The sequence below is a fragment of the Petaurus breviceps genome, unplaced genomic scaffold, assembly GCF_028583685.1.
Source record: "Petaurus breviceps papuanus isolate PSGF00001 unplaced genomic scaffold, PetGlider_PUasm1.0 103, whole genome shotgun sequence".
NCBI classification, from domain to species: domain Eukaryota; kingdom Metazoa; phylum Chordata; class Mammalia; order Diprotodontia; family Petauridae; genus Petaurus; species Petaurus breviceps.
The window spans coordinates 3,419,588-3,444,880 of record NW_027185588.1 but is presented as its reverse complement, the minus strand read 5'-3'; the positions used below and the strand labels follow the sequence as shown (position 1 = coordinate 3,444,880).

The following is a 25,293-nucleotide window of genomic DNA, read 5'->3' as shown; positions in this document are numbered from 1 at the left end:
GCAGCTAGGTATCACAGTGAATGGAGCATGGGCCCTGGAGTCAGGAGGACCTGAGTTCAAATTTGGCCTCAGACAACACAAAAACTAGCCCTGTGACCTTGGGCAAGTCACTTAACCCCAACTGCCCTCCAAAAAGAAAAAAAAAAAGAAGACTAGTGTTGTTGAGGTTTGGGCTTTAGGGGTGTTCGAGACCCCTAAATACCAACACTCTGGGTCCTGCCAAATGAATTTGAGTCAAGCCTTCTCTCAGCTAAAGAAAAATGAAGTTTATGAAAGATTTGCAATAATGGGTATACCCTTAAGGAGCCTAAATATTTGTGAGCTTGTATTGACAAGCAGGCCAGAATAATCTGACACAGAGTGAGTCTGTGCTAGATTAATATGAGCCCCTTCACGGAGGCATGATAGATCTTATATATAGAAAGACTATGGGAGGAATCTAGGGGTGGCCTAGAGGAGGAGTTTGGGGAGGGTCTTGAGGAGGAGTCTAAGGAGCATCTTGAGGAACTGAAGTCAGACTGCAGGAATGGGATTACAAGTGGAAAATAGCTGAAGACTGCCTGGAGGTGACAGACAGTGGAGGGCTAGGCTAGTTTAAGGGTGACAGATTTGGGTTTAGCAGTAATGAAAGGCTTATAGCTTCAGGCAAATGCCTCATCCACTCAGAAGATTCCTTCAGAGTTCAAGGGGTTTCTCAGAGGCTGTACCCCATCAGTATGAAAAATGACTTTTCTTAGTAATCGGTATCTTGGAGACTTAGAGCTTCCCACTGAGCAGCATTTCGCGGACCCCCCCCCCCCCCACCCCCCCCTTCTCCCAGAGTTCTTCAGAAGGACATTACTGATCATAAGATTGTATTGAGTTTTATTCTGGTCAATCCCCAATCCCAAACCTGAATTGCTTTAATCAAAGGTATGGAAACTCCATTATGTTCTGCTCAGGCTTGGATTCTTCTGTTTAGATAGCCCAAGGCTGGGAGTGATCTGGTATTGTTGGGGAGTGGTCTGATAGAATAGGGAGTTCTTCTATCTAGAGGTAAAATGATGGTGGGGTGATAACAGCCCCTGTTGAAAAGGTGTATAAACAGGACTGTTAACTCCCATGCAAGGCATGTGTGTCACCAGCTTGAGAGAAATTAAAATGTGGACACAACCTAATTCATTTGTCTCTTTGATACTGGCTAGGATATAAGGGGTTTTGAATGCAAAAAAAAAAAATTTTTTTTTCACTTGATCCTGGAGGCAATAGAACCACTGGTGTTTATTGAGTAGAGGAATGACATAACTGGACCTGTGCTTTAGGAAAATCACTTCAGCAGCTTAATGGAGAATGGATTGGAATGGGGAGAGACTTGAGGCTGGCAGACCTTCCAGCAGGCTTTTGCAATAATTCTGGTGTGATGTCAGGAGGGCTTGCACCAGTGTGGAGGCAATGTCAGAAGAGAGAAGGGGGCATGTTTGAGAGATATTGCGCAGGTGAAATCGACAAGCCTTGGCAACAAATTGTATATGGGGGAATGAGAAAGAGTGAGGAGTCCACAATGATTCCTACATTGAGAGCCTCAGGGACTCAGAGGATAGTGTTGCCCTCTATGGTAATAGTACAGTTAAGGGGTGGGGGAGAATTTAGGAGAAAAGGTAATGAGTTCTGTTTTGGACTTACCTAGTTGAGATATCTGAGAAGCAGTTGGAGATGTGAGATTAGAGGTTCACAGAGAGTTTGGGGGCAGGAAAGGTAGTTTTGAGAATTTCTAGTAGATGGCAATTAAATCCATGGGAACTGATAAGATCACTAAGTAGTATACAGGGAGAAGAGAGGAGCACTCAGGCCAGATCCATCTGAGGCCCCCTGTAATTAGCAGGTGCAATCTGGAAGGGGAGCTAACAAAGGAGGCTAAAAAGGAACTGTCAGATAGAATAAGAACCAGAAGAGAAGGGTGTCCCACAAACCTAGAGAGGAAAGTATCAGGGAGGGGAAAGTGATCAGCAGTGTCAAAGGCTGCAGAGAAATCAATGAGAATGAGGTCTGGCTACTAAGAGATCATCAGTAACTTTGGAGAGAGTAGTGGAAGAAGAAAAAGAGGAGGTGCCTATTTGTAGATGACCTTTTCGAGGAGTTTAGCTACATGGAGCGAAAGAAGTAGGATGAGGGCTAACAGAGATGGAAGATCAAGTGAGGATATTTTCAGGATGGGGAGACACAGGCATGTTTGTTGGCAGTAAGGAATAAACCATTAGGCATAGTGAGAATGAAAATTAATGAAAGAGTGGGGATGACAGAGGGGGCAATCTATTGGAAGAGATGGGATGGAATAAGATCTCTTGAACAACTTGAACAAACAAAGGGTTAGCCTTGGTAAGGAGTAAGGCCAATTCATCATGTGAGACAGGGATGAAGGAGGAGAGCATGGCAGAGGCATCAACCTGGTAGAAGATGAGGACTAGGGGAGAAGAGGGAGCTCATGGAGAATGGCTTCAATTTTTTCTGTAAAATATGAGGTACAGATCTCAGTTGAGAGAATGGGGGGAGATAGATCCAGTGGAGGTTTGAGGAAGGATGAAGAGGTTTGGAAGAACCACTGTGGAGAGTGGGATAGCGAGTTTATAAGAGAGGTGTAGTGGATTGCCAAGCAGCATGGAGGGCCCAGTTGCAATACACAAACCTAAATTTGTGGTGGATCTGGCCAGAATTGGTTGCATGATTTTTTCCATCTTCCTTCAGTCATATATATGTAGGAGAGAAGGCAGTAAATGGTTGGAGAGATCCAAGGCTGAGGCTTGGCTAGGCATAATCAGTGATATGATAAGGGGGCTAGGAATTCAAGAGGGGAGAACCGTGTAGAGTTGAATTGGTTCACCAAGGGTCAAGATGGAGAGAAGAGGAGAAAGAGGATGGTTAGTGCAGGGGAGACGTAGTCAAGGGACTGGAAGTTATAGTGTAGGTGAAGTGTATGGTTTTGTAAAAGAAGATAGAATGAAAACCCAATAGATTATGATCAGATAAAGAGATTACAGGATTTGGGAATTCTTAAATATAGAGGTGGTACATTTGTGGGTGATACTAAGATCCAAGGTATGACCTTCTTTGTGTGTATCTGAGGTAGAGTGAAGGGATAGCCCATGAGAAATGGGTAGGTTGAGGAACTGAGTGATTAGGGTATTTGATGGAGAGTCAATATGAATGTTAAAGTCTGCTAAGTTTGAGACCAGGAGTTGGAGAAGAGAGAACAATTGTGAGCCAGGCTCTAACTCATTAAGGAAGGAAGTAGAGTGTTGGGGTGGTCTGTAGACACCAGCTACTGGGATAGCTCAACTGGAAAATAGGATTAATAATATCGTGTTTCCCCGATAATAAGACACTGTCTTATTAATTTTTTTAGACAGAAAAACACCAGAGGGCTTATTTTAATGAACATTGACAGCAATTTTAATAAACAGGTAAATGTGAACAAAAAAATGTACCTTTATTCAATAATGAATTCAATAAAGAACAGGATGACGCGCTCACTGCTGCATCTCTGATTGGATGCAGCTTGGAGCGCAGCGTGCGTTTCACTGGGGGGGGGAACGGTGCATATAGAGGGTACCATAATGTAGCGTGTAGCGCAGGGGATCACCTTCACTACAGTAGCAATCTCAATAGAGCTTATTTTCGGGGGAGGGCTTATTTTAGAGGAATCTTACACAGTAGGGGGAGGGCTTATTTTCGGGATAGGTCTTATTATCGGGGAAACACGGTAATGCCTGCCTCCCAAGGTTGTTGAGATGATACTTGTAAAGAATATAACAAAGTGTTTGACAAATAGTAGGTGCTTAATAAATATTTGCTTTTCTTCCTTAGCACTATATTAGTGTTTGACTCACAGAGTTTGTGGTCCACTAAAACCCCAGAATCTTTTTTCAGACCAACTGATATTTAGCCATGTCTCATTTTTTTTTTCCTGGTGAAGTTGATTTTTTTAACTCAACTTTAGGATTTTATATTTATCACTATTAATTTTAACCTAATTATCTAGTCTATGGTGATCTTTTGGATCTTGGCTTTTAATTCTTTTAATCCTTGCCTTTTAATTCTTCTTGCTAATTTTGTTATCTTCAAGTTTGGTAAACTTGTGATTTATGTCTTTATTCAAATCATTGATGAAAATATTATACAGTGCAGCAGTCTGTCAAACTCAAATAGAAATAGGGAACCATCAAGCCATACATAAGGATTGCTGTGGGTGCATATTGACTAGAAAACCACATATTAACATTATCTATGTTTTATTGTATTTTAAAATTTATTTTCTTAAACATTTCCAATTACATTTTAATCTGGTTGGCCATACTTGGAAGTGGTATGTGTGTGTTCTGTGTGTGTGTGTGTGTGTTTTGCATCTCCCACTGCCCTGTGCATTTGACACCTCTGAAATACAGGGTCAGGTATAAATCTCTGAGGCTTTCAGCTGGAGACCTCTTTCTAAGTTGTCTTGATCCTACTCAAATGAAGGTGTGACCTCAATGGTTTAGGCATCCCCTCCAACAGTTCAGATTATAGCCCATCCATACCTGCCATCTTATGTAATTCTTGCTCAAATCCTCCCATAGTTTTACTACAAGTGGTTCTTCCCCACACCTCTATCCCCTCCCCTCCCCCCATGCTGAGGACCTTTTCTCACTTCCTCAGGTTGCCCATTGGTCATCTCTTACTCTTGCCAGGGGGCCAGACCGTCTCATGCTTTGATGACATCTTTTAATTCCCCCTTCTCCTTCTCACTTCCCTATTTGTCATATTCTGCTATGTACTTATACAGCTGTCATAGGGCTTCCTATAGTCTTCAGGGTGATGCTTGTTTTCAGGTCCTTAGAGATCTAAGGGTTCCATATGTCTACAGACATGCGATTTTGGAAAAATTTGAGTTTTTTAAAATGGACCTAAGTTTCAGGAGGGAGTTTGGAGTCATTAAAAGAACTTTGTTCTTTTCTGAAGGTTCCCCCGTCTCCTGTCCTCATTCCTGTGCAGTTCTGGCTTCAAATCATTGCCTGTTGTCAGTGTCTAGACATGTGTTATAGGTTTTCTGTCCATCATACTCTGGGTGACTAGTTGCCAAACTGATTATCATGCTACAGGTGACGTCAGGAAAACCTGTTTGAATCCTGCCTCTGACACTATCTGGTCATGTAATCATCAGTCAGGGATTTCCCAATCCCTCTTTTTTTGGGGGGAGGGGGAGGAGCAGTCAGGGTTAAGTGACTTGCCCAGGATCACACAGCTGGTAAGCATTGGAGTGGTCTGGTGCTCTATCCCCTGTACCCCCCAGCTGCCCCTCCCAATCCCTCTTAATTCCAATACCTGCCCTCCCTTGAATATCTCCAATTTGTCCTGTCTGTTTGTAATTCATTTTTTTTATGTTGTTTCCTCCTATTAGTTCCTGAGCTCCTTGAAAGCAGGGATTTTCACTGTCCTTTCTATCCCCAGCTTTTAGCACAGTGCCTGGCACATCTTAATAAATATTTATCAGCTAACTGATTTAGCTGGATAAAGTGCTAGCCTTGGAATCAGGAAGACCTGAGTTCAAATCCATTCTCAGACACTTAACTAGCTGACCAGGCAAATCATGTAACCTTTTGACTGACTACCTTTTTTCTTCAGGGTTGTTGGGAAGATCAAGTAAGATAATATTTGCAAATCACTTAGCACAGTGCCTGGCACACAGTAGGTATTTTATAAATGGTTCTTTCCTTCCTTAGCTATAAAATAGGGATAATGCCTGTAGTGCCTGGAGGGGACTGTTGTGAAGCTCAAATTAGATTGGACATGCAAAGCATTAGATAAATATCTGCTCTTATTATTAAAATGGAGCCATCAGTTCCTCTCAAGGTTTCTATCTCAATTTGAGCAGCCATTTCCTTCCTTTTGGTGAGAATCAACTTCAGAATCACCACCTTGCTTCTTCCCTCTTTTGAAGGATGAAATGATCGTTCTCTGATTTTTGGCAGAGAGAAAACTTCTAGTAGGTGCCTAGATCATTGAATCCTTACTGATATCAGGCCCTCACGTCAAGTTTGTGATCTGTTTCTAAAGCTCATCCATTTCCTTTCATGTCCAGGTTGTTTGTGGTATAATCCTTTGACAATATGGCCTCTGTTTCTCTCTCCACAGATCTTTACTCAAATATTCTCCACTATGCTGACCTTCTCTGGTTTCTTGATCTCCTCAGAGAGATATATCTTCTTAAGCTACAGTGCTGTTTTCCCTTCCTCCTTCCTCCACCTGACCCTCTCTCTCCCTTTTACCCAGCCCTATTCATTTGAAGCAAGTTTTTCCTTCCACAGATATATTCCAGGAATGTAGCCTATCCTGGCAAATCTCAGTGAAACCAAAAAGGTTCAATTTGCTTCCTTGCACTGGGATCTCTAGTTCACCTTGCTAGTTACCACCCAGTCTTTGTGCATTTATCGATGTAGCCAACAGGTCATAGTTTCACTGCTGACTCCTTTCTTCAGTTTTGTCTCTTGTGAGTTTCTGTTTCTATTGCAATTCTTCCTATAATGTGCCTACTCTCTATGGCAGAAGTTCTTGACTTGGGGTCCAAGAACTTGTTTTTAAATTTTTTTTAATGTTTTATTTTTTCCAATAAATGTAAAAACAGTTTTAACCTTCATTTTTTATAATTTTGAAATTCAAATTCTCTCCTACCATTCTCTCCTTCCTCCTCTTTGAGAAGGCAAGCAATTTGATGAAGACAGTACATGTGCCGTCATGCAAAACAGATTTCCATATTAGTTGTGTTGTGAAAGAAAACATAGAACAAAAAACCCCAAGAAAAATAAAAGTAATAAACCCCAGCATGCTTTGATATGCAAATTCCATTAGTTCTTTCTCTGGAGGTAGATAGTATTTTTAATCATAAGTCCTTTGAAATTGTCTTGGATCATTGTATTGCTGGGAATAACTAAGTAGTTTACACCTCATCATTCTACACTATTGCTATTACTGTATATAATGTTCTCCTGGTTCTGCTTACTACACTTTGTATCATCACGTAAGTCTTTCCATATTTTTCTGAGAGCATCCTGTTCATCATTTCTTAAAGCACAATAGTATTCCATCACAATTATATATCACAACTTGTTCAGCCATTCTCCAATTGATGGGTGCCCCCTCGATTTCCAAATCTTTGCCACCACAAAAAGAGTGACTATAAATATTTTTGTACAAATGCATCCTTTTCCTTTTTTTCTTTCTTTTTAATCTCTGGGATATAAAACTAGTAGGTGTTGCTGGGTCAAAGGGCATGCACAGTTTTATAGGCCTTTGGGTATAGTTTCAAATTGCTCTCCAGAATGGTTGGATTGTTTCACAACTACCAACAGTATATTAGTGTCTCAATTTTCCCACATCCCCTTCATCATGTGTCATTTTCCTTTTTCTGTCATATTAGCCAATCTGATAGGTGTGAGGTAGTACCTCAGAGCTGTTTTAATTTTCATTTCTCTAATCAATAATGATTTAAAGCATTTTATATGACTTTAATTTTATATGATTTTAATTTTTATTCCATATTACAATCCTTTATACATCTTTAAAATGATATATTTTTCCCAATTGCATGTAAAAACAATTTTTAACATTCATTTTTTAAAATTTTGAGTTCCAAATTTTCTTCTTCTCTCCCTTCCTTCCTTCCTGAAACTGCAAGTAATTTGATATAGGTTATACATGTGTAATCATGCAAAACAAATTTCCATATTAGTCATGTTTTGAAAGAAAACATGGTCCAAAAAAAAAACCCACAGAAAAATAAAGAAAGTGAAAAATAGTATGCTTTCATCAGCATTCAGACTTGATCAGTTCTTTTTCTGGAGGTGGATAGGGATTTTCATCATGAGTCCTTTGGAATTGTCTTGGATCATTGTATTACTGAGGACAGCTGTCATTTACAGTTGATTATCTTAAAATATTGCTATTACAGGGGCGGCTAGGTGGCGCAGTGAGTCCGCTGGCTGGGAGTCAGGAGGACCCGAGTTCGGTTCTGGCCTCAGACACTTAACATCCACACACACACACAAAATACAACTAGCCATGTAACCTTGGGCAAGTTACTTAACACCAATTGCTCTCCAAAAAGGCAAAAAAAAAAAAAGAAATATATATATATAAATTGCTATTACTGTGCATCATGTTCTCCTGATTCTGCTCATTTCACCTTGCATCAGTTCATGGACGTCTTTCCAGGTTTTTCTGAGAACATCTTGTTCATTATTTCTTATAGCACAATAGTATTCCATTGCAATCATGTAGCACAACTTGTTCAGTCATTCCCCTATTGATGAGTATTCCCTTAATTTCCACTTCTTTGCCACCACAAATAGAGCTGCTATTGATGTTGCTGGGTCAAAGAGTATGCACCGTTTTATAGCCCTTTAATTTGCATTCCTCTAATCAATAGTGATTTAGAGCATTTTTTCATATGAGTATAGATAGCTTTGATTTCATCTGGAAACTGACTGTTAATATCCTTTGACCATTATTAATTGAGGAATGATTTATATTCTTTTACATTTGACTCAGTCCTTTATATATTTGAGAGATAAAGCCTTTATCAGAGACATTTGCTATTAAATTCCCCAACTTTTTATTTACCTTCTTTTTTTTTTTTTTGCCTTTTGGAGGGCAATTGGGGTTAAGTAACTTGCCCAAGGTTACTCAGCTAGTTTTTGTGTGTGTGTGTGTGTGTGTGTGGGTGTTGCGTCTGAGGCCGGAACCAAACTCAGGTCCTCCTGATTCTGAGGGCGGCACTTTACTCACCTAGCCGCCCCTCTACTTACCTTCTAATCTCTGTTTCATTGGTTTTGTTTGTGTAAAACCTTTAAAATTTTTTTTATTTTGGCATTTGATAATTGAATTTAATTGTTCACTCGATGACCAAGGCTCATGAAAGATATTCCATTAGCATGTGTGTACGTACATATTTATATATGTATATTTATATCTATACACATATACCTCCCCTGTCTCTGCCATCTCTTTCGCTACCCTGCTTCTCCACTTTGAGCTCAGAGCTCGGAGCTCGGAGGTCATGGAATAAAGATAACAAACTTATCCCAGAGGCCTGGGGTATCTGCTGTACCTCAAAGGGTCGCGGGAGGGATCACTACAACACACAGAGTTCATCAGCTTTGCTCCACTGATGCAGATAGCATCCCATGTGACATGAGCCATGGGGTAGGAGCAGCTGCGAGTACATACATGTGTGATTTCTGTTTTGGTTTTTGCTTTTTTTTTTTCTAAAGAAAATTACAAAAAAAGTAGCATCTGCAGCTGGGTCATGACCATGCCTCTCTCTGTGGGCCAGGGGACCCCAGATGGGCAGGAGTTGGAGGGGGGAGGAGGTGAGGCCTTCCAGGCTATAGTTTTTGAAACCAGACCTGAGGCAAGGCAGGTTAAAGGCCCAGGGTCCTAGGACACTTGGGGTGGAGATGAGGACTCAGACTTAAAACAGAAATGGCCTAGCCGTGTGTAGTACATTCATTGTGTTAAGGAGTAAGATGGGATGAATTCTTCAGACCCAGAGTCTCCTCATGATAGGAAGGCACCCTTCTTTGCTGAGCACTGGTACAACATCCTCTTCTTCACTTACGAAGGCAGGTATGTCTGCTTGAATAATAGGTTGGAGGACTTTTCATTGACATGGTAGAGAGGAAATGGATCAAATCCACCAATGAGATCAAAGCTATCTTCTTCCTCTGTAAAGACACCGACAACGTAACAGGCATAGGATCTGGAAGGAGCTGTGCATGACCTTAATGTACCGATACTCCAGAGTACAGCCAATCACAGAGACGTAGGACTGACTGTCCAAGCCTGCAATCCCAGCTGCCAGGGCTTCCTTCTGGACACAGCCTGGCCCATTCTCACTCCACCATGATTGCTGCTGGGAAATATTGAAGGTCAGAAGCTCACTGTCCTTTGAAAGTCCTCCCACCTCCAAGTAAAAACAGATAATGAAGATGTTCCAAGTGACCCAGATAGCTGTCCACACTGCATACACCACAATGTATCGAGGTCTATACTGAATGGTTCCAAAGAAACCCAGGATGACAATTATGATGTGAAGAAAATTGGCCAGGATGGGAGCCCATTCATATCACAGGAAATCGAATACTTGTCTCTCTAATGCAGCAAGCAGCTGTAAAGTGCAGAGGAAAATAAGCATGCAGCGGCCAGTGCAGCATTCCATGGTTCGGGTACGCACTGGGCTGCTTGACTCGGCCCAAGTTCCTATGTGCTGCTGCTGGTGCTGGTGCTGCTGCTGCTAGCTGCCAGCCCCAGCTCAGTGTGCTGATAAAACCTTTTAAATTTAATATAATCACAATTAATCATTTAACATCTTGTAATGCTCTCTATCTCTACTTTGGTTTTGAATTCTTTTTTTTTTTTTAAAGCATTTGGGGTTAAGTAACTTGCTCAAGGTTACACAGCCAGTTATTTCTAGGTGTGGTGCTAAGTATCTGAGCCCAGATTTGATCCCCAGGTCATCCCGACACTGGAGCCGGTGCTCTTACTCGCTGAGCCACCTGGCCGCCCCTTTGAATTCTTTTCTTTATTTGTAGATCTGACAGGTAAACTATTCCATATTCCCCTGATTTACCCATGGCATTACCCTTTATGTCTAAAGCATTGCTCATTTTTATAAGAACTTGTTCTTAAAAAACATTATGATGGCTATATTTTAATATAATAATAATAGCTAGCATTTATAATGTCTTAAGGTTTGGAAAACACATATGTTACCTCATTTGATCTTTACAACAACCCTGTGAGGTAGGAACTATTAATATCTCCATTTTACAGATGAGGAAACTGAGGCTGAGAAAGGTAGTGACTTGCCCTGGATCACACAGCTAGTTAATATTTGAAGATGTACCATTTGAGCTCAGGTAAGTCCAACACCATGTGGGTGCCCCTAATATATTTGGTTTCCTTTGTAATCCTATGTGTTCTATTTTGTGCACTTAAAAATCTTATTCTGAGAAGTGGCCCAGAGGCTTCACCATGATGTTCAAGGGGTCCAGGACAGGGAAATGAATTCTTTCTCTTTGGTATCTGGCTTGGAATATATGTCAGCAGCTTTCTCACTGTCTTCCTATACTTCTTTCCCTTTCCCTTTCAATCTTTTTGAGTTGACTGCTTCCATTTTCCAAGTCTTTGCAACTTGGCTTCTAACACCATCACTTTACCGAAACTGCTTTCTCGGAGGTTAGCCAGTCATCTTTTAACTGATGAATCTGGTGACCTTTTCTCAGTTTTCTTACTCCTCGACCCTTCCATAGCTTTTTTTTTCCTTTTGGAGGGCAACTGGGGTTAAGTGACTTGCCCAAAGTCACACGGCTAGTAAGTGTGTCAAGTGTCTGAGGCCGGATTTGAATTCAGGTCCTCCTGACTCCAAGGCCCTTCCATAGCTTTTGACACTCTCAGCCGTCTCCTGGACTCTTCCTTCTTCCTTGAGTACCACGACACTACTCTCTTCTTGTTCTCTGAAGAGACAGATGCCTACTCTAACTAGATAAGGAAAAACTCTGAGAGGTTTCCAGAAAAGAACAAATTAGCTACTATTAGTATTCTATAATCAAATGAATTTATGTTCTCTTTCTTGTTCAATTTTTCTTTCTTACTCCAAAGATACATGTAACCCCTTCTGAATAGGGCACTGTGTTTCTGATTGTTCTTCATTAATCTTACCTTGTTTCTCACTCATAAACTGAACCTTTCCTCTCCTGACCCTCTCTGGAAAATAGGTCCAATTCAATTCAACAGATAGCTACTCTGTAGAAGACAGTGGGCCAAGAGCTAGAGATACAAAGACAGAAAACAAACAGTCCTAGCCCTCAAGAAGATTATATTCTACTAAGAGATGCAATATAAAAACAGCTAAAATACAAAATAGCTTGGGGTGGGAGAGAGCATTAGCAACAAGGGGTTAGGGTCAGTTTACAGTGGAGCTGAAAGAAAAATTATCATTCTGAAGGGGCGGGAGGGGGGAGGCTTAAAAGAAAACATTGAGATGGGAGATGGAATGTTGAGTTCAGGAATAATCAAGTTGGTAATCAAGTTTGACTGAGACACTGAGTAAAGGGGGAGAAATGTGAAATAAGAATAGAAAGATGCTGTGGGATAACGTGGAAGGTTTTTGATGCCACATTGAGGAGTCTGAATTATATACTAGTAAAAATAAACAGCCATTTATGGCTTTAGAGCAGGGCAGTGATCTGATCAGACCAGTATTTGGGGAATATTAATTTAGAAACTGTGCAAAAGAATCAGAGGTGGGAAAAGCTTTGGGCAGGGAGGCCAGTTAGGTGGCTAATGCAATAGTCTAGATGAGAGGCAGTGAGGATATGAATTAGGGTCGGAGGGATGGACTGGACATAGATATCTTGGTGGTTGTGTCCAGTACTTCAGTAAAAAAGCTTCCAATGTTTAATGAACTAGTTAATCAGTTGGGCAGTATAGACTATTTCGAACTACTACCAAGGCAGTGGTAGTATACTGACCTACAAACTACTCAGGGGTATGCTGGTACTGGATCCTACCACTAGAGCTGGTACCTGTGGCCCCCAGTTTCAATATAGATCCAGGAGTATGATGGAGAATATATTCTAAAGTTACTAAAATAGGAAAACCTCTCATCTCTGTTTTGGATCTCCATCCTTCATGGTGAGGTCCACTCCCAAGTCTCAGTAATGTTTTTGATCGTGGCCTCATGGAAGAAATGGAAAGGAGTAATGAACTAGGAACTTTTTAAGAACAAAGAGAAACACACCTGTCAGGTTGGCAAAGATGACTTAAAAAGAAAGCGACCAATGCTGGAGGGGCTGTGGGAAAGCAGACGCATTAATGCACTGTTGTTAAGCTGAGAATTGGTGCAGTCATTCTGGAGAGCAATTTGAAACTATACCCTCAAAAGTTACTAAACTGAACATACCTTTTGACTCAGCTTACTACCACTAGTTGTTGTAGTTGTGTCTAACTCTTCCTGACCCCATTTGGGGTTTTCTTGGCAAAGATATTGGAGTGGTTTGCCATTTCCTTCTTTACAGGTGAAGAAACTAAGATAAACTGGATTAAGTGACTTGCCCAGGATCACATAGTTAGTAAGTGTCTGAATCTGGATTTGAACTCAGGAAGATGAGTCTTCCTAACTCCGGACCAGGCACTCTATCCACTATGCCACCTAGCTACCTGACCATTGCTAAATGTATACCCTAAAGGTATCAATGAAAGAGAAAAGAGACCCATATGTGCAAAAACATTCATAGCAGCTCTTTTTATGGTGGCAGAGAACTAGAATCTAAGATGAGTACCTATCTATGTATTATGCCAGAGCAGTCTTTCAATGTCCTTGTCATGTATTATTTTTTTTATTATGGTTATCATGGAATTTTAGAACTGTGAAGGAACTTCAGCACCATCTGGAAACAGCTAAACAAATACAAAATAATTTGAGGTGGGAGAGAGTATTAGCAACTATAACCCATACTCTAATACCTACTGTAATATGCCTGTCAAATGGTCATCTAGCCTTTGCTGGAAAACCTCTAATAATAGGAGAACCCACTGTTCCCTGAGGCAACCGATTCCATTTTTGGACAGCTCTAATCATTAGGAAATTTTTCCTTACGTCAGTCCTAAAATCATCTCTTTCATCCAACTGCTTCTGGTTCTGCCTTCTAGGGCTAAACAAAACAAGCTTAATGCTTCTTCCCCATAGCAGCTCTTGAAATACTCAGACAGTTATCACATTCCCCCAGTCCTCTCTTCTCAGGCTAAACATCCCCAACTTCTTCAACCAATCCTCTAAGAGCATGAAATGAAAACCTGTTCCCATTCTGATTGCTCAGACTGGACTCCCTCCAGTCTGTCAGTGTCCTTAATAAAATAATGATGTCCTAAACTGAACCACCTACTTCAGCTGTTGAGCTTGCTGTCCATTAAAACTCAGATGTTTTTTAGACCAATCTCTGCCTAGCCATGCCATTCCTATCTTGTGAAATTGATTTTTTGGAAACCAATACAAGACTTTACATTTATCGCTACTACTTTTCACTTTGTTGGACTTGGCCTAAAATTCTAGGCCATCAAGATTACTTTGAATACTGACTCTGTTGTACAATCAATAAATATTTGTCAAACACATAGTATATACTAAACACTGGAAATACAAAAAGAGGCAAAAGATAGTCCCTGTCTTTTGTCTAGTGTGTTAATTATCCCTCTCAGCTTTGTCATCTGCAGATTTCAGCATGTTATCTTTAGTTTTATCCAACATTGACAGCAATGAGAGGCGGCCAGGTAGCACAGCCAGTAAGATCACCGGCTCCAGTGTTGGGATGACCTGGGGATCGAATCCGAGCTCAGACACTTATTACACACCCAGAAACACCTGGCCATGTAACCTTGAGCAAGTTATTTAACCCCAATTGCTTAGGGGCAGCCAGGTGGCTCAGTGAGTAAGTACACAGGTTCCAGTGTCGGGATGACCTGGGGATCAAATCTGGGCTTGGATACTTAGCACCACACCCAGAAATAACTGGCCTTGTAACCTTGAGCAAGTTACTTAACCCTGATTGCTTTAAAAAAAAAAATTGACAGCAATGTTAAACAGCTTAGGTCCAAGAACAGATCTCTAGAGCAATCTACTGGAGACCTCCTTCCAAGATGATATGGGACCATTAATGACTACTCTTTGGCTCTGGCCATTTGACTAGATCTAAATGCCTCAAATTAGTTCTAAATGCCCCAAACTGTAACTGTCTTTTCCATATGACTTTTCAGCAAGACAAGAGGCTGATATATGTTTTGGTAAAATATAGACAGACCCACCTACAGCATTCCTCCTAGCTACCAGTTTAGTAACCTTGTAAAAAAAAAAAAGAAATAAAATTAATGCCATATTGACTTTGTGATCTTTGCTTCATTTTTGAATTGTTCACTAACTTAAGTATTCTGTTCTGGAATTTTGTCAGTGATTGAAAGCAAGCTTATGAATCTGTAGTTTGTAGATTTCAGTCTCTTTGATTTTTCAATATCAGGTCATTGTTTATACTCTTTGCTAGCTTTTGAAGATCACTGGCAGGGCTTCAACATCATCATTTCCTTCTATGCCCAAAGTTGGAGTTCATCTGGGCCTGGTGACCTCACCTTAGCTCTATCTCCTAACTTATCTTGGATATCACTTCCCTCTTAGCCATTCTCCTCAGCAGTAGAAATAAAAACAAAATAAAAGTTGGGAAACCTCATTATACTGCAAGCTTGAATCTACTTGATACCACTATGTCTTTAGTACCCTCTGCCCTTTGACTGGGAGTCAGGGCCGTGAGCTCCAGGGCCTCTGTTTAAGCAGAGGCCTCAACACAGTCTTCCCATTTGCCACCAACTTTTCATTTTACCTTCTCCTCCCACCCTTTTTCAGTTTCCTTTTGCTGGATGTCTTCACCTGTTAGATTGCCAACTCCTGGAGGGAAAGGACTGTCTTTATTTTTGTTTGTGGCCTAGCACTTAGCACAGTACCTGCGTGTAGTAGGTACTAAATAAATGTTTATTGACTGACAAGTTGCATGACTCTGTCTTCTCTCAGTGGACCCTAAGTATGGTCCTATTCACTCTGATCAGTGGTCCTATAAATCCTTTGATCTCCCCTTTCCCCAACTAGGACTAAAAGCTACCTTTTCTTGTCTTCAGTTTGGTTCATCAGCCTCAGCTCATTCTGAGTTTTTGTACTCCTGACATGCTTACAAGACTGAGACATGCTTTTGGGCCCATCCTCTATTGCATTGCTTCTGTGTTCTGTGTCTCTAAAAATCTGTTGTTGAGTAAATTCCCTGTATGTCTACATATACATTTTTAGATATTTTTTCTTTTCCTCCACACCAGAATTGTTTCACTTTGTTCCTGCAAAATTAGATCCCTTAGGACTTCTCATACTTCCTGGACTTTCTCTTATAGATTTTTAGTATATAGGATCCTACCTATCCCTTCTTTGAACCCTTTAAAACCTGACCTCCCCTTAGGGATGGCTAGGTGGCGCAGTGAATAGAGTACTGGCTCTGGAGTCAGGAGGACCTGAGTTCGAATTTGACCTAAGACACTTAACACATGCTAGCCGTGAGACCTTGGGCAAGTCTCTTAACCCCAATTGCCCTGTCCTCCCCCCTTCAAAGAAGCAAAAAAACCAAAAACCAAAAAAAAATGACCTCCCCAAACTCATGGTACCTTTCAAACTGTTCCTAGATTTTCTCTCCTCTTCTTGGCTATTTATGGTAATTTTTTTCTTTTGATCTGTAAATGTTGGATTTTGACTATGATGTTCTTAGGGATTTTCATTTTAAAGTTTCCTTCAGGAGATGACCAGTGGATTCTTTCTCTTTTCACTTTGCCCTCTGGTTCTAAGAGATCTGGACAGTTTTCATTTATGATTTCCTGAAATGTATCCAAGCTTTGTTTTTTTCTTATAATTTTAAAATTTATCTTAATTTCTTATTTTTTCTCTTTGACCTGTTTTCCAACAGTTAGTTCTTTTTTTTTTTCCTTTTGGAGGGCAATTGGGATTAAGTAACTTGCCCAAGGTTACACGGCTAGTGTTTTTTTTGTGTGTGTTAAGTATCTGAGGCCCCAACCAAACTTGGGTCCTCCTGACTCCAGGGCCGGCGCTTTACTCACTGTGCTACCTAGCCACCCCTAGTTCTCTTTTTAATGATACACACCTTACATTTTCTTTAACTGTTTCAGTCTTTTGGAGTCACTTTAACACTTCTTATTGTCTCACAGAGTTGTGATTTTTTTTGTCTTATTGTCCCATTCTGATTTTCAGAGAGTCCAATTCTTGGGCTAGGATTACCACTATCTGTTATAGGACATGAATTCTCTTTGCTGTTGTTTCCTCCCTAGCTATTCTACTTTGTAGCTCTTGTTTCATTTCTTCCCAAATGCTCTTGTAGTCTTTGTGGGGAAGATATTTTTTTTCTCTGAACTGATACTTGGACTTGGACTCTTTCAGGTTTGCCCCTTGGTCTTTTCTCAGTTCATTTCTTCATTGTGTTTGGCATTTGGACTGGGGGATTGTGCTTGGTTCAAACTCTATTTCCACATACACTTGGATGGTATGGGCAGACCTGTTTGATCTTGAGTGTGGTGGCCAAGACTATGCTCTGCTTTTTACAGAAACTGTCTGGTCTTGTTTCTTTCTGTGGTTCAGACCTAGGCTGTTTGGTGCCAGACTGGGCATGGGCTGCCTGGATGCTGGGCTGTATTTCCTGCTGCAGCCAGGGCTCTGGCTTCACCCTATGCTGGGTATGGCTCTGAACCTGTCTCCTGTTGTGGACCCAGATTACTTTACTCTTCATCTTCCACGTCTCATGGTTTGTCTTCCCTCAGAGTTTCTATAGAATTATGGCAGTTTTTGTACAGCACTGGATGGAGGAGTTTGTAGTTGAATCCTTCTTGCTTTATTTATCATTGTTCTGCCTGGTCTATTTTTACAGCTTTTACACTGGGGTTGTCTGAGTGTGATCTGGGCTCCTCTAAGTCCTAATGCACCCTCTTTCCATAATCTCCCCTCTTCTTCTTTATTACAAATTCTAAGATGGAGTGGCAATTTCTTCTCCAGGTTCCCATCATTTTCCACTAAAACTTCTGCCTTCAGACTTTGCTGTTTGTGCCTCTCTGATAAATTTAGAATATAATACTCTGCATTAGAGGTACCTGTGTTTATATCTTATTCTCCTACTAGACAGTGAACTTCATGATGCCAAGAATTTTGCCTTATCTAAATTTCTATTTTCTCTAGCATCCAGCACAGTTGTCTGCACCTGCTTCATAATTAATGAGTATGCCTAATGAATAAACCAATCAATACATCCATTCCTTCCCCTCTTTCCTTATGGTTCCCACCCCAGTCTAGACCAGCTCCCTTGTTCTCTTATACTAGCTTCCTCCCTGGCCTTCTTGCCTCTATTCTCTCCTTTTTTCCAAAGTCAGATTTCTTGTTCAGTTGTTCACATGTCCAACTCTTGCTGATCCTGTGGACTACAGCACACCAATGCTGTCACCATGAGGTTTTCTTGGCAAAGATACTGGAGTGGTTTATCATTTCCTTTTCCAGAAAGCCAGATTAAACTTTTGTAAATCAGCAGTTTCTTAATAAATAAGGTCACTTCCCCTCTCAAGAACTTTCATTTATCTATCTATCTATCTATCTATCTATCTGTCTGTCTGTCTGTCTGTCTGTCTGTCTGTCTGTCTGTCTATCTATCTATCTACCTATCTATCTATCTTTTGAGGGCAATTGGGGTCAAGTGACTTGCCCAAAGTCACATGGCTAATAAGTGTGTTGTGTCTGAGGCCGGATTTGAACTCAGGTCTTCCTGACTTCAGGGCCAGTGCTCTATTCACTGAGCCACCTAGCCGCCTTTCAAGAACTTTTAATGACTCCCTCTTTCTAACGGTATAAAATCTAAGCTCTTCTATTTGGTGAGGGTAAAAATAGCACAATAGATTTTGTGTCAGGAAATCTGGATTCAGGTCCTGGCTCTGTCACTTAATTACCCATTTGGCCTTGGGCAAATCATATTTCCTGGGCCTCAGTTTCCCCAGATGTAAAATGAGAAGAATGATTGTAGAGAGGCTGGAGGGAGAGAAAAGGCTGTATTCTTGCTGGACAAAACAGGACAAAAAGTCACAGTGCCTCAGAATTCTATGGCCAACACAGCAATTGCTGTTTTGCATAAAACAGAAATGCTTTTCTGGAGTGAGGGTAAAAGTTTCCTTAGAAGAAATGACAAAAAATGACAAGCTGGATGATTTTAGAAAAACCTGGGAAGACTTACATGAACTGATAATGAAGTGAAGGGAGTAGAATCAGGAGAACATTGTACATTGTAACAGCAATATTGTACCAAGAAAAATTGTAAATGACTTAGCTATTTCTCAACAGTACAATGATCAAATACAATCTCAAAGGATTCATGATGAAAAATGCTATCCTCTTCCAGAAAAAAGAATTGATGTTGTCTGAATACAGACTGAGGCATGTTATTTTCTCTTCCTTCCTTCTTCCTTCCTTCCTTCCTTCCTTTCTTCCTTCTCTCTTCTTTCTTTCCTTCCTGCTTGAGTCTTCTTGCAAAAAATGACTAATATGGAAGTATTTTAAATGATCGCACATGTATAACCTCTATTAGATTCCTTACTGTCTCAGGGAGGGAGGAGGGGAGAGAAGAAGGGAAAGAATTTGGAACTCAAAACTAAAAAAAAAATGTTAAAAATTGTTTTACATGTAACTGGGGAGGAGGAAATCAAATATTAATTTAAAAAATGATAATGGAGAGAAGTGAGGGGAATTTGGAAGAGAAGCAGTTAACAGAGGAATTCAAAGCATTGACCTAATGGCAGCCTGGGCCTACCTTCTTGTTTAGCTCTGCTGACCACAGTTTCATCTCCATTGACTGAGAAGCGGGATGAAAGTTTCACAGCAATTACTGCTTGAAGAAAGCTGCGTCTTCTTTGCTTAAGAAAGCTTTATTAATCACACTATTTCTGGAGGAAAACCAAGAACCAAGGTGACTGAAAATTGGCAACAGGGACAACTAGAGCAGAGATTAGCACCTGGCAAAGAACAGCCTAAAGCAGAGCCTGGAGGGGTACCTGTCCACCAGGGAGCAGTGTAATCACACCAGTAGGAAAAGATGGTGGCTTTGGAGTGTCAAAGGCATGAATTTCCCTTCTAGGAATATGTTCCTTGGTCCTGCATTCCCTGTGTGTGTGTGTCTAGCCCTTTTGGGGAGATGTAGTCAGGTCTGGCAGTGGATATAGTCACAGCCATTGAAGACCCAGAAGAGAAAGTTCTTGCTACCAGAGTCCTTGGCACTGTCAGATGGCTCAACATCAGGAAGTGATATTTTTTGTAAGTGGAAATGACATTAAAGACGCATCAACATCTGTTTTGCTGCTGCAGTCTAAGGACCATGGGGCTTTTCCATTTGGTTTCTGGCTAAAGCCTTCCATATGTGTTGTTTCCACCATTAAAGTGTGAGCTTAACATGAGGGAATATCTTATTTTTCTATTTGTATCCCATGTATTTAGCACAGTGCTTTATACCTAGTTAAGCGCTTAATAAATCCTTCCCTTCCTTTACTTAGGTACCCTGCATTCCCCAGTGTGGTCATATATTCCCCATGTATGAATATTCCACATGTAATTCCTGTGAAAGCCCACTCTTTTTCTGAATCATATATGTGTATGTATGTATGTGTGTACGTATGTATGTATTTGTGGGAGAGTGATCTCATGGTGGAAGGGAACAATGTTTTATCACTTTATTTTCTATTTAATTCCTTTGTTATTAACTGTGTCATCTGACTGACTGGTAAAAAGTGAAGTATGCTGGTGGGGGCTCGTGAGCAAAGGTTTAGCAATGATCCTGACCTCTAAAATACCTAGAATTTGGTGTAGCTAAATGAGGGTTCTATGGTGGAGTGACCCCCATGGACTACTATGGTTAGGCCACCAACTTTTAAGGTAAATACTTTGTAAATCTAAATGATCTATAGACATTCAGAGGTTCATAGGATTAAAGTTGAAAGGGATCTTATAGGACATTGAGTCTAGTACCCTTCAAATGGGAAAAAGCCCCCAAAACAGAAGGGACTTACCCCAAAGAAATAAAGGCAGTATCTTGCTGAGTTGTAGGATGGGAAAACACTGTTTAGAGATAAGAGAACCAAATTAAAATCCAGGCTCTGCCAGTGATGTGCTAGATGACCTTGGGCAAGTCCCTTTCCCTTTTTGGGTCTCAACTTCCCCATCTGTAGCATGAGAAATTTGAGCTTGATGATCTCTAAGGCCCCTGCCATGGTCTTGAGTGTGGGTAGTCTGGGGCTTGGGATATATGGCATTGTCATATATATGGCATTGTCATCAGGATAATTGATATTCAAATAACACTTTAAGGTTTGCAAAGCACTTTATAATACAATTCTTATTAGATCCTCAGAACCAATCTGGGAGGTAGGTGTTGTTATTATCCCCATTTTACAGATGAGGAAACTGAGGCAAACAGAGGTTAAAAGACTTGTTCAGGGTCACACAGCTAGGAAGTATCTGAGGCAGGCTTTGAACTCAGGTCTTTGTGACTTCAAGCTACCTGCTGTATCACCTGTGAAGGAAGACACCAAACTCTGTTCTGTCTGTTAGTAGAGACATTGTTTCTGAGTTCTTCTTTGGAGTAAACCCAGGCAGAGGCTTTCCAGTCCAGTCCTTTGTCTTTGGTCTCTCTTTTCTCTCCCAACCCCCAACTCTCCGCCTAGAAGGGTCTGGTCAGGAAGAGGTCTATCCTGCCTGTCCTGCTCCTCCTCCATGAGGAAGGACAGGTACTTGACTCCTGCTGGGGAGAGCTGGGAAAGAGGGCAGGAGTCAATAGGGGAGGAGGGATTTCCTGTTGTAGGACCCTGCTCCTCATGGAAAAATCTTGAGCTGCCCCCATAGCTGCCAGACTTCTGAGAAGTGTGATGGGATGAGACAAGATGGAGGTCTCAGCTCCCCTAGAAGAAGTTTGGAGCAGAGATGGGGCAGATGTGAAGGGCTAGAAAGAATTCCATTCTGACTCCCAGAATTCCTGGGGTCTTAGATCTTTTCCACATAGTTTCCAGGGAAAAGGCCCTCCTGGCCATGCAGGCGGCCTTTCCACCAGCCTGATGGATCTGCAAAGGAGAAAAAGAGACAAAGGTCAGAGTGAGCCCCTATCTGGGTATTTAGTCCAGCCTTTTGAGCAGATGCCTCATGACTATTTATGTGCATTTGTCTTTTCTGACTCATCTTCTGATAAGTTGTGTGACTCTAGTCAAGTTTCTTTCCCTCTCCATGCCTCATTTTCCTTTTCTGTAAAATGAGAGGGTTGAAGTAGGTGGGAAAGAAGGGAACATTTTATTAAGCACTTACTACATGCCAGACACTGTATATCATCTGATCTCCCCAGCATCCTGCTGAGGAAACTGAGGCAGACAGAAGTTAAGTGACTTGTCCAGGGGGATGTGATAGTAATGGCAATTAAAGATTCCCCTGTATTGGCTTGGTTTTCAAATTGATTGTGTTAAAACCCAGAGCTTGTTAATCCCATCTGTGAGATGGACTTGTTGATGTGAAAAGAAAGTCCTGAACTGGGAGGAGCTGGTGACGTAGATTTGGAGAGACAAGAGAGAGTCAGAAGAACTTTTTTGGAAGCAGCACCTCGTGGAGGGAGAGAGACTAAGAGAATTGCTGGTGGCCGCTTTGAATTGCCCTGGACTTTTGAGACCTGCCCCCTGAGCTGCCAAGGACTGAGGAGACATGGCTGTTTTGCTGGTACTTTGTCTGTCTGTTTTGATGTTCTTTTGCCAGATTTGTCCACTGGTGAAAGACAGTCTTGTTGAAGAAGTCCTGGAACCTGGATGTTCGCTAAGAAGCCCTGAGACTGTCCTGCAGACAGAGAGTTAATACTGTCCACTGGTGAAGGACAGTGCTGTTGTTGCAGGGGTCTGGAGACTGTCCTGCAGACAGAAGATGAATTAATGAAGGGACTGGCAATTTATCTTGTGGCCTTGCTAAGCCTTGTCTCCCCAGGAACTAAGATTGCTGAGAACTTGCCTCGTGTCAAGATGAAGAAAAGACCTCCATTTGGGTATTAAGTGCTGTGTTTAAACTTGATGTAACTCTGGGGTAGATTCAATTGAGATCCAGGGGTAGGGAACTTTTGACCTTTTTGTGTCCTGTGATTGACAAATGAAGGTACTTTACTTATGTTTGGAAACTAATCTCCATTTGAGAAGAGGGGCTTTGTGGTGGACTAAATGAAGGTATAGCCTAGAGGTGGAGAAGTATTTAGACCAGGAACTTTGTAATTGATTGAATGAGTGGAAGGTCCTGGGGTGGGGTAGTCCTTGGAGATTATTTAATCACATTTAGTAAATGCTGTATTTTGAATGATGTCATGTTTTGATCTTCTCTGTTCTTGGTTGGTCACTGAATAAAATGGAGAGCACCCATGCTGGTATTCTGAACCTTGGGAAGTTGCCTTTCCTTGGTGTTAACAGTACAGGGCACACAGTTAATAAGTATCTGAGGCTAGAATTGTACACAGGTCTTCCTGACTCCAGGCCCAGGGATCTGTCCACTGGGCCATGGAGCCGAAGTAGATGGTCTCTAAGGCTCCTCCCAGTTCTAAAATTCCTGGAGGCTATTATTACTTATCTGTGAGTCTGCCCCCTGAGAAACATCATCTTGGAGACAAGAGCCCCTTTATGGTTCTGAGGGGATGGGAACCAATGAGTGGATGGATGCCCACCTAGAGACTTCACCAGTGCCTACGTACCCTCCAGTAGGATCTCGATGACCTCATTGACGTTGAAGCTCAACTCATCCACATCCTGGCCCACATACTGATAAAGGGCACGGCAACGTGGCCCTGGAATTCGGGGCTGAGGTTTGGGCCGTCCCACACCTGGCAGAGGCCTCTGCCCAATGCTTCGCTTTCGCTGCATCCTGTGGGGGCACAGATGCCAGGCTGCTTGTGGGAGGCAGCAAAATAGGGGAGGGACTCCTCTGGATAGTGGTACCTCCACCCACCAAGAAGTAGTATGGTATCCATGGGACCATGAGAGAGTCAGCAAGGGGATGTTTTTCCTGGGGAGTTACCTGGGGCTACCCTGTCCCTCTGATCCCTCCCTGATTCCACTCCAGAAGTCCCTAGGCATAGAGTAGGGAGTGTGTTTAAATGTTTTTAAATGTCACTCTTTGGGAGTGACCCAGGAACCTACCCGGCCATCCCCTGATCAGGCACATTGAGGAACTCCATGTTTTGCTCAGACGGAGGTCGTTTGTGGGGTCTTCGGCTGCTCCCACTACTCCCCAGTGCTGTGGCTGGCGGTCCCCGCTGTGACCGTGGGCCGCTCCCCATCGATATCTGCTCCAGGGGTGAGGGGCCACCACGGGCCATGTGGGGTGCCCTATTCTGAATTGGCCCTGCAAAAAGAGAAAGTGCTAAGGGCAAGGAAAAGGAATGGGAGAGTGGGAAACTACGGGGTCATTGGATATACTCAACAGGACTACAAGCCACAAAACAGATTTAGGGGCCATTCAACACTGTGGGAACCTGAGCCAGCTTCTGAAGGCTTGGAGAAGAGGAAAGAAACCCAAGACAGAGTTAGAAGAAAGTCTGAGTCATGTCATTCTCGAAGAGGACCAGTGACATCAGGAGGGGGAGGTCTTGACTTTGGAGTGAATTGGATTTAATGCTGACTTGAAGGTGAATTATTATTTCTGTTTATATATCATTATATATTATATATTTATATGTATATTATATATTATGTATATCTATTATATATATTATTTCTCGACGGAGGAGAGAATAGAAATGATGCTGATAGATTCGGAAGTGTGGAGTAGGGGAGAAGAGAGTGCTCCCAGCAGATGCCTCTGCTTCCTTGGCCCATATCACTGCCTTCCTTAGAGGCTCTGCTTACGGGCCAGCGCTGCCAAGGAGGCTTTTCATAGCTCGTCCCCTGACCTCTTCAGGTCTGCAGTCCCTCATTCACACTGCCTATCAGGAGTGGTGAGCCTGGATCTCGAGGCCATATGGGACCTTCTAGGTCTTCAAGTGCATCCCTTGGACTGAATCCAAACTTCATGGATTCAAAGGGCCATACTTAAGGACCTAGAAGGCCACCCCTGGCCTAGATGACAGGAATGTTGGGAAGAAAAATTGGTGGTTTTCCTTTGTAAACATTTAGCTCTCTAGAAATAGGAGATGGTGGTTGTTTTGTTTTATTTTTCAGTCCAAATCTGTGATCTCATTGGTTTAAGAAATTCAGGCACATTGTACCCTATGGTCTTAGAAAGTTGCCTATTTCATGAAGAAGTTACATTACTTGCTCAGGGGTTTCACAGTTAGTATGTGGCGGAGGCCCCAGGTCTTCCAGATTCTGAGGCCAGCCCTCTCTCTGCTAGGCCATGCTGACTGGTTATTACTATTATTGGTGTAGTAAAGAAGGGGGCTCAAACCCTGGCTCTGTCTAACGCTAGCTGAATGATCCTAGAAATCACTTAACACTTGTAATTCTCGGTTTCCTCGTCTAGAAAGTAGAGGTGGTAATATTTGTGCTACCTGGCTCACAAGGTTGTCTGTCATGAGGAAAGCGTTCTGGAAGTCTTTGAGTACAACAGAAATGGGAGCTGTTATTCTTATCTCTCATGGACCACCACAAGGTCAAAATTAGAAG

At 41.8% G+C, this 25,293-nt stretch overlaps 1 protein-coding gene and 1 pseudogene across 1 annotated transcript in view; both read right to left on the bottom strand.

Moving 5' to 3' along the window:
- Positions 1–8,572: 8,572 nt before the first annotated feature.
- On the bottom strand, positions 8,573–10,284 carry LOC138141661 (sodium/potassium-transporting ATPase subunit beta-1-interacting protein 4 pseudogene; annotated as a pseudogene).
- A 10,699-nt stretch (positions 10,285–20,983) lies between these two features.
- MYO1F (myosin IF) overlaps positions 20,984–25,293 on the bottom strand; it is a 43,399-nt gene continuing 39,089 nt past the window's right edge. The window contains exons 26-28 of the mRNA XM_069096546.1: positions 23,830–24,034; positions 23,385–23,554; positions 20,984–21,738 (exon numbers count right to left, since the gene is read on the bottom strand). Of these exons, the coding sequence (XP_068952647.1) occupies positions 21,662–21,738; positions 23,385–23,554; positions 23,830–24,034 (452 nt within the window). The 3' untranslated portion in view covers positions 20,984–21,661. The remainder of the gene's footprint in view (positions 21,739–23,384; positions 23,555–23,829; positions 24,035–25,293) is intronic.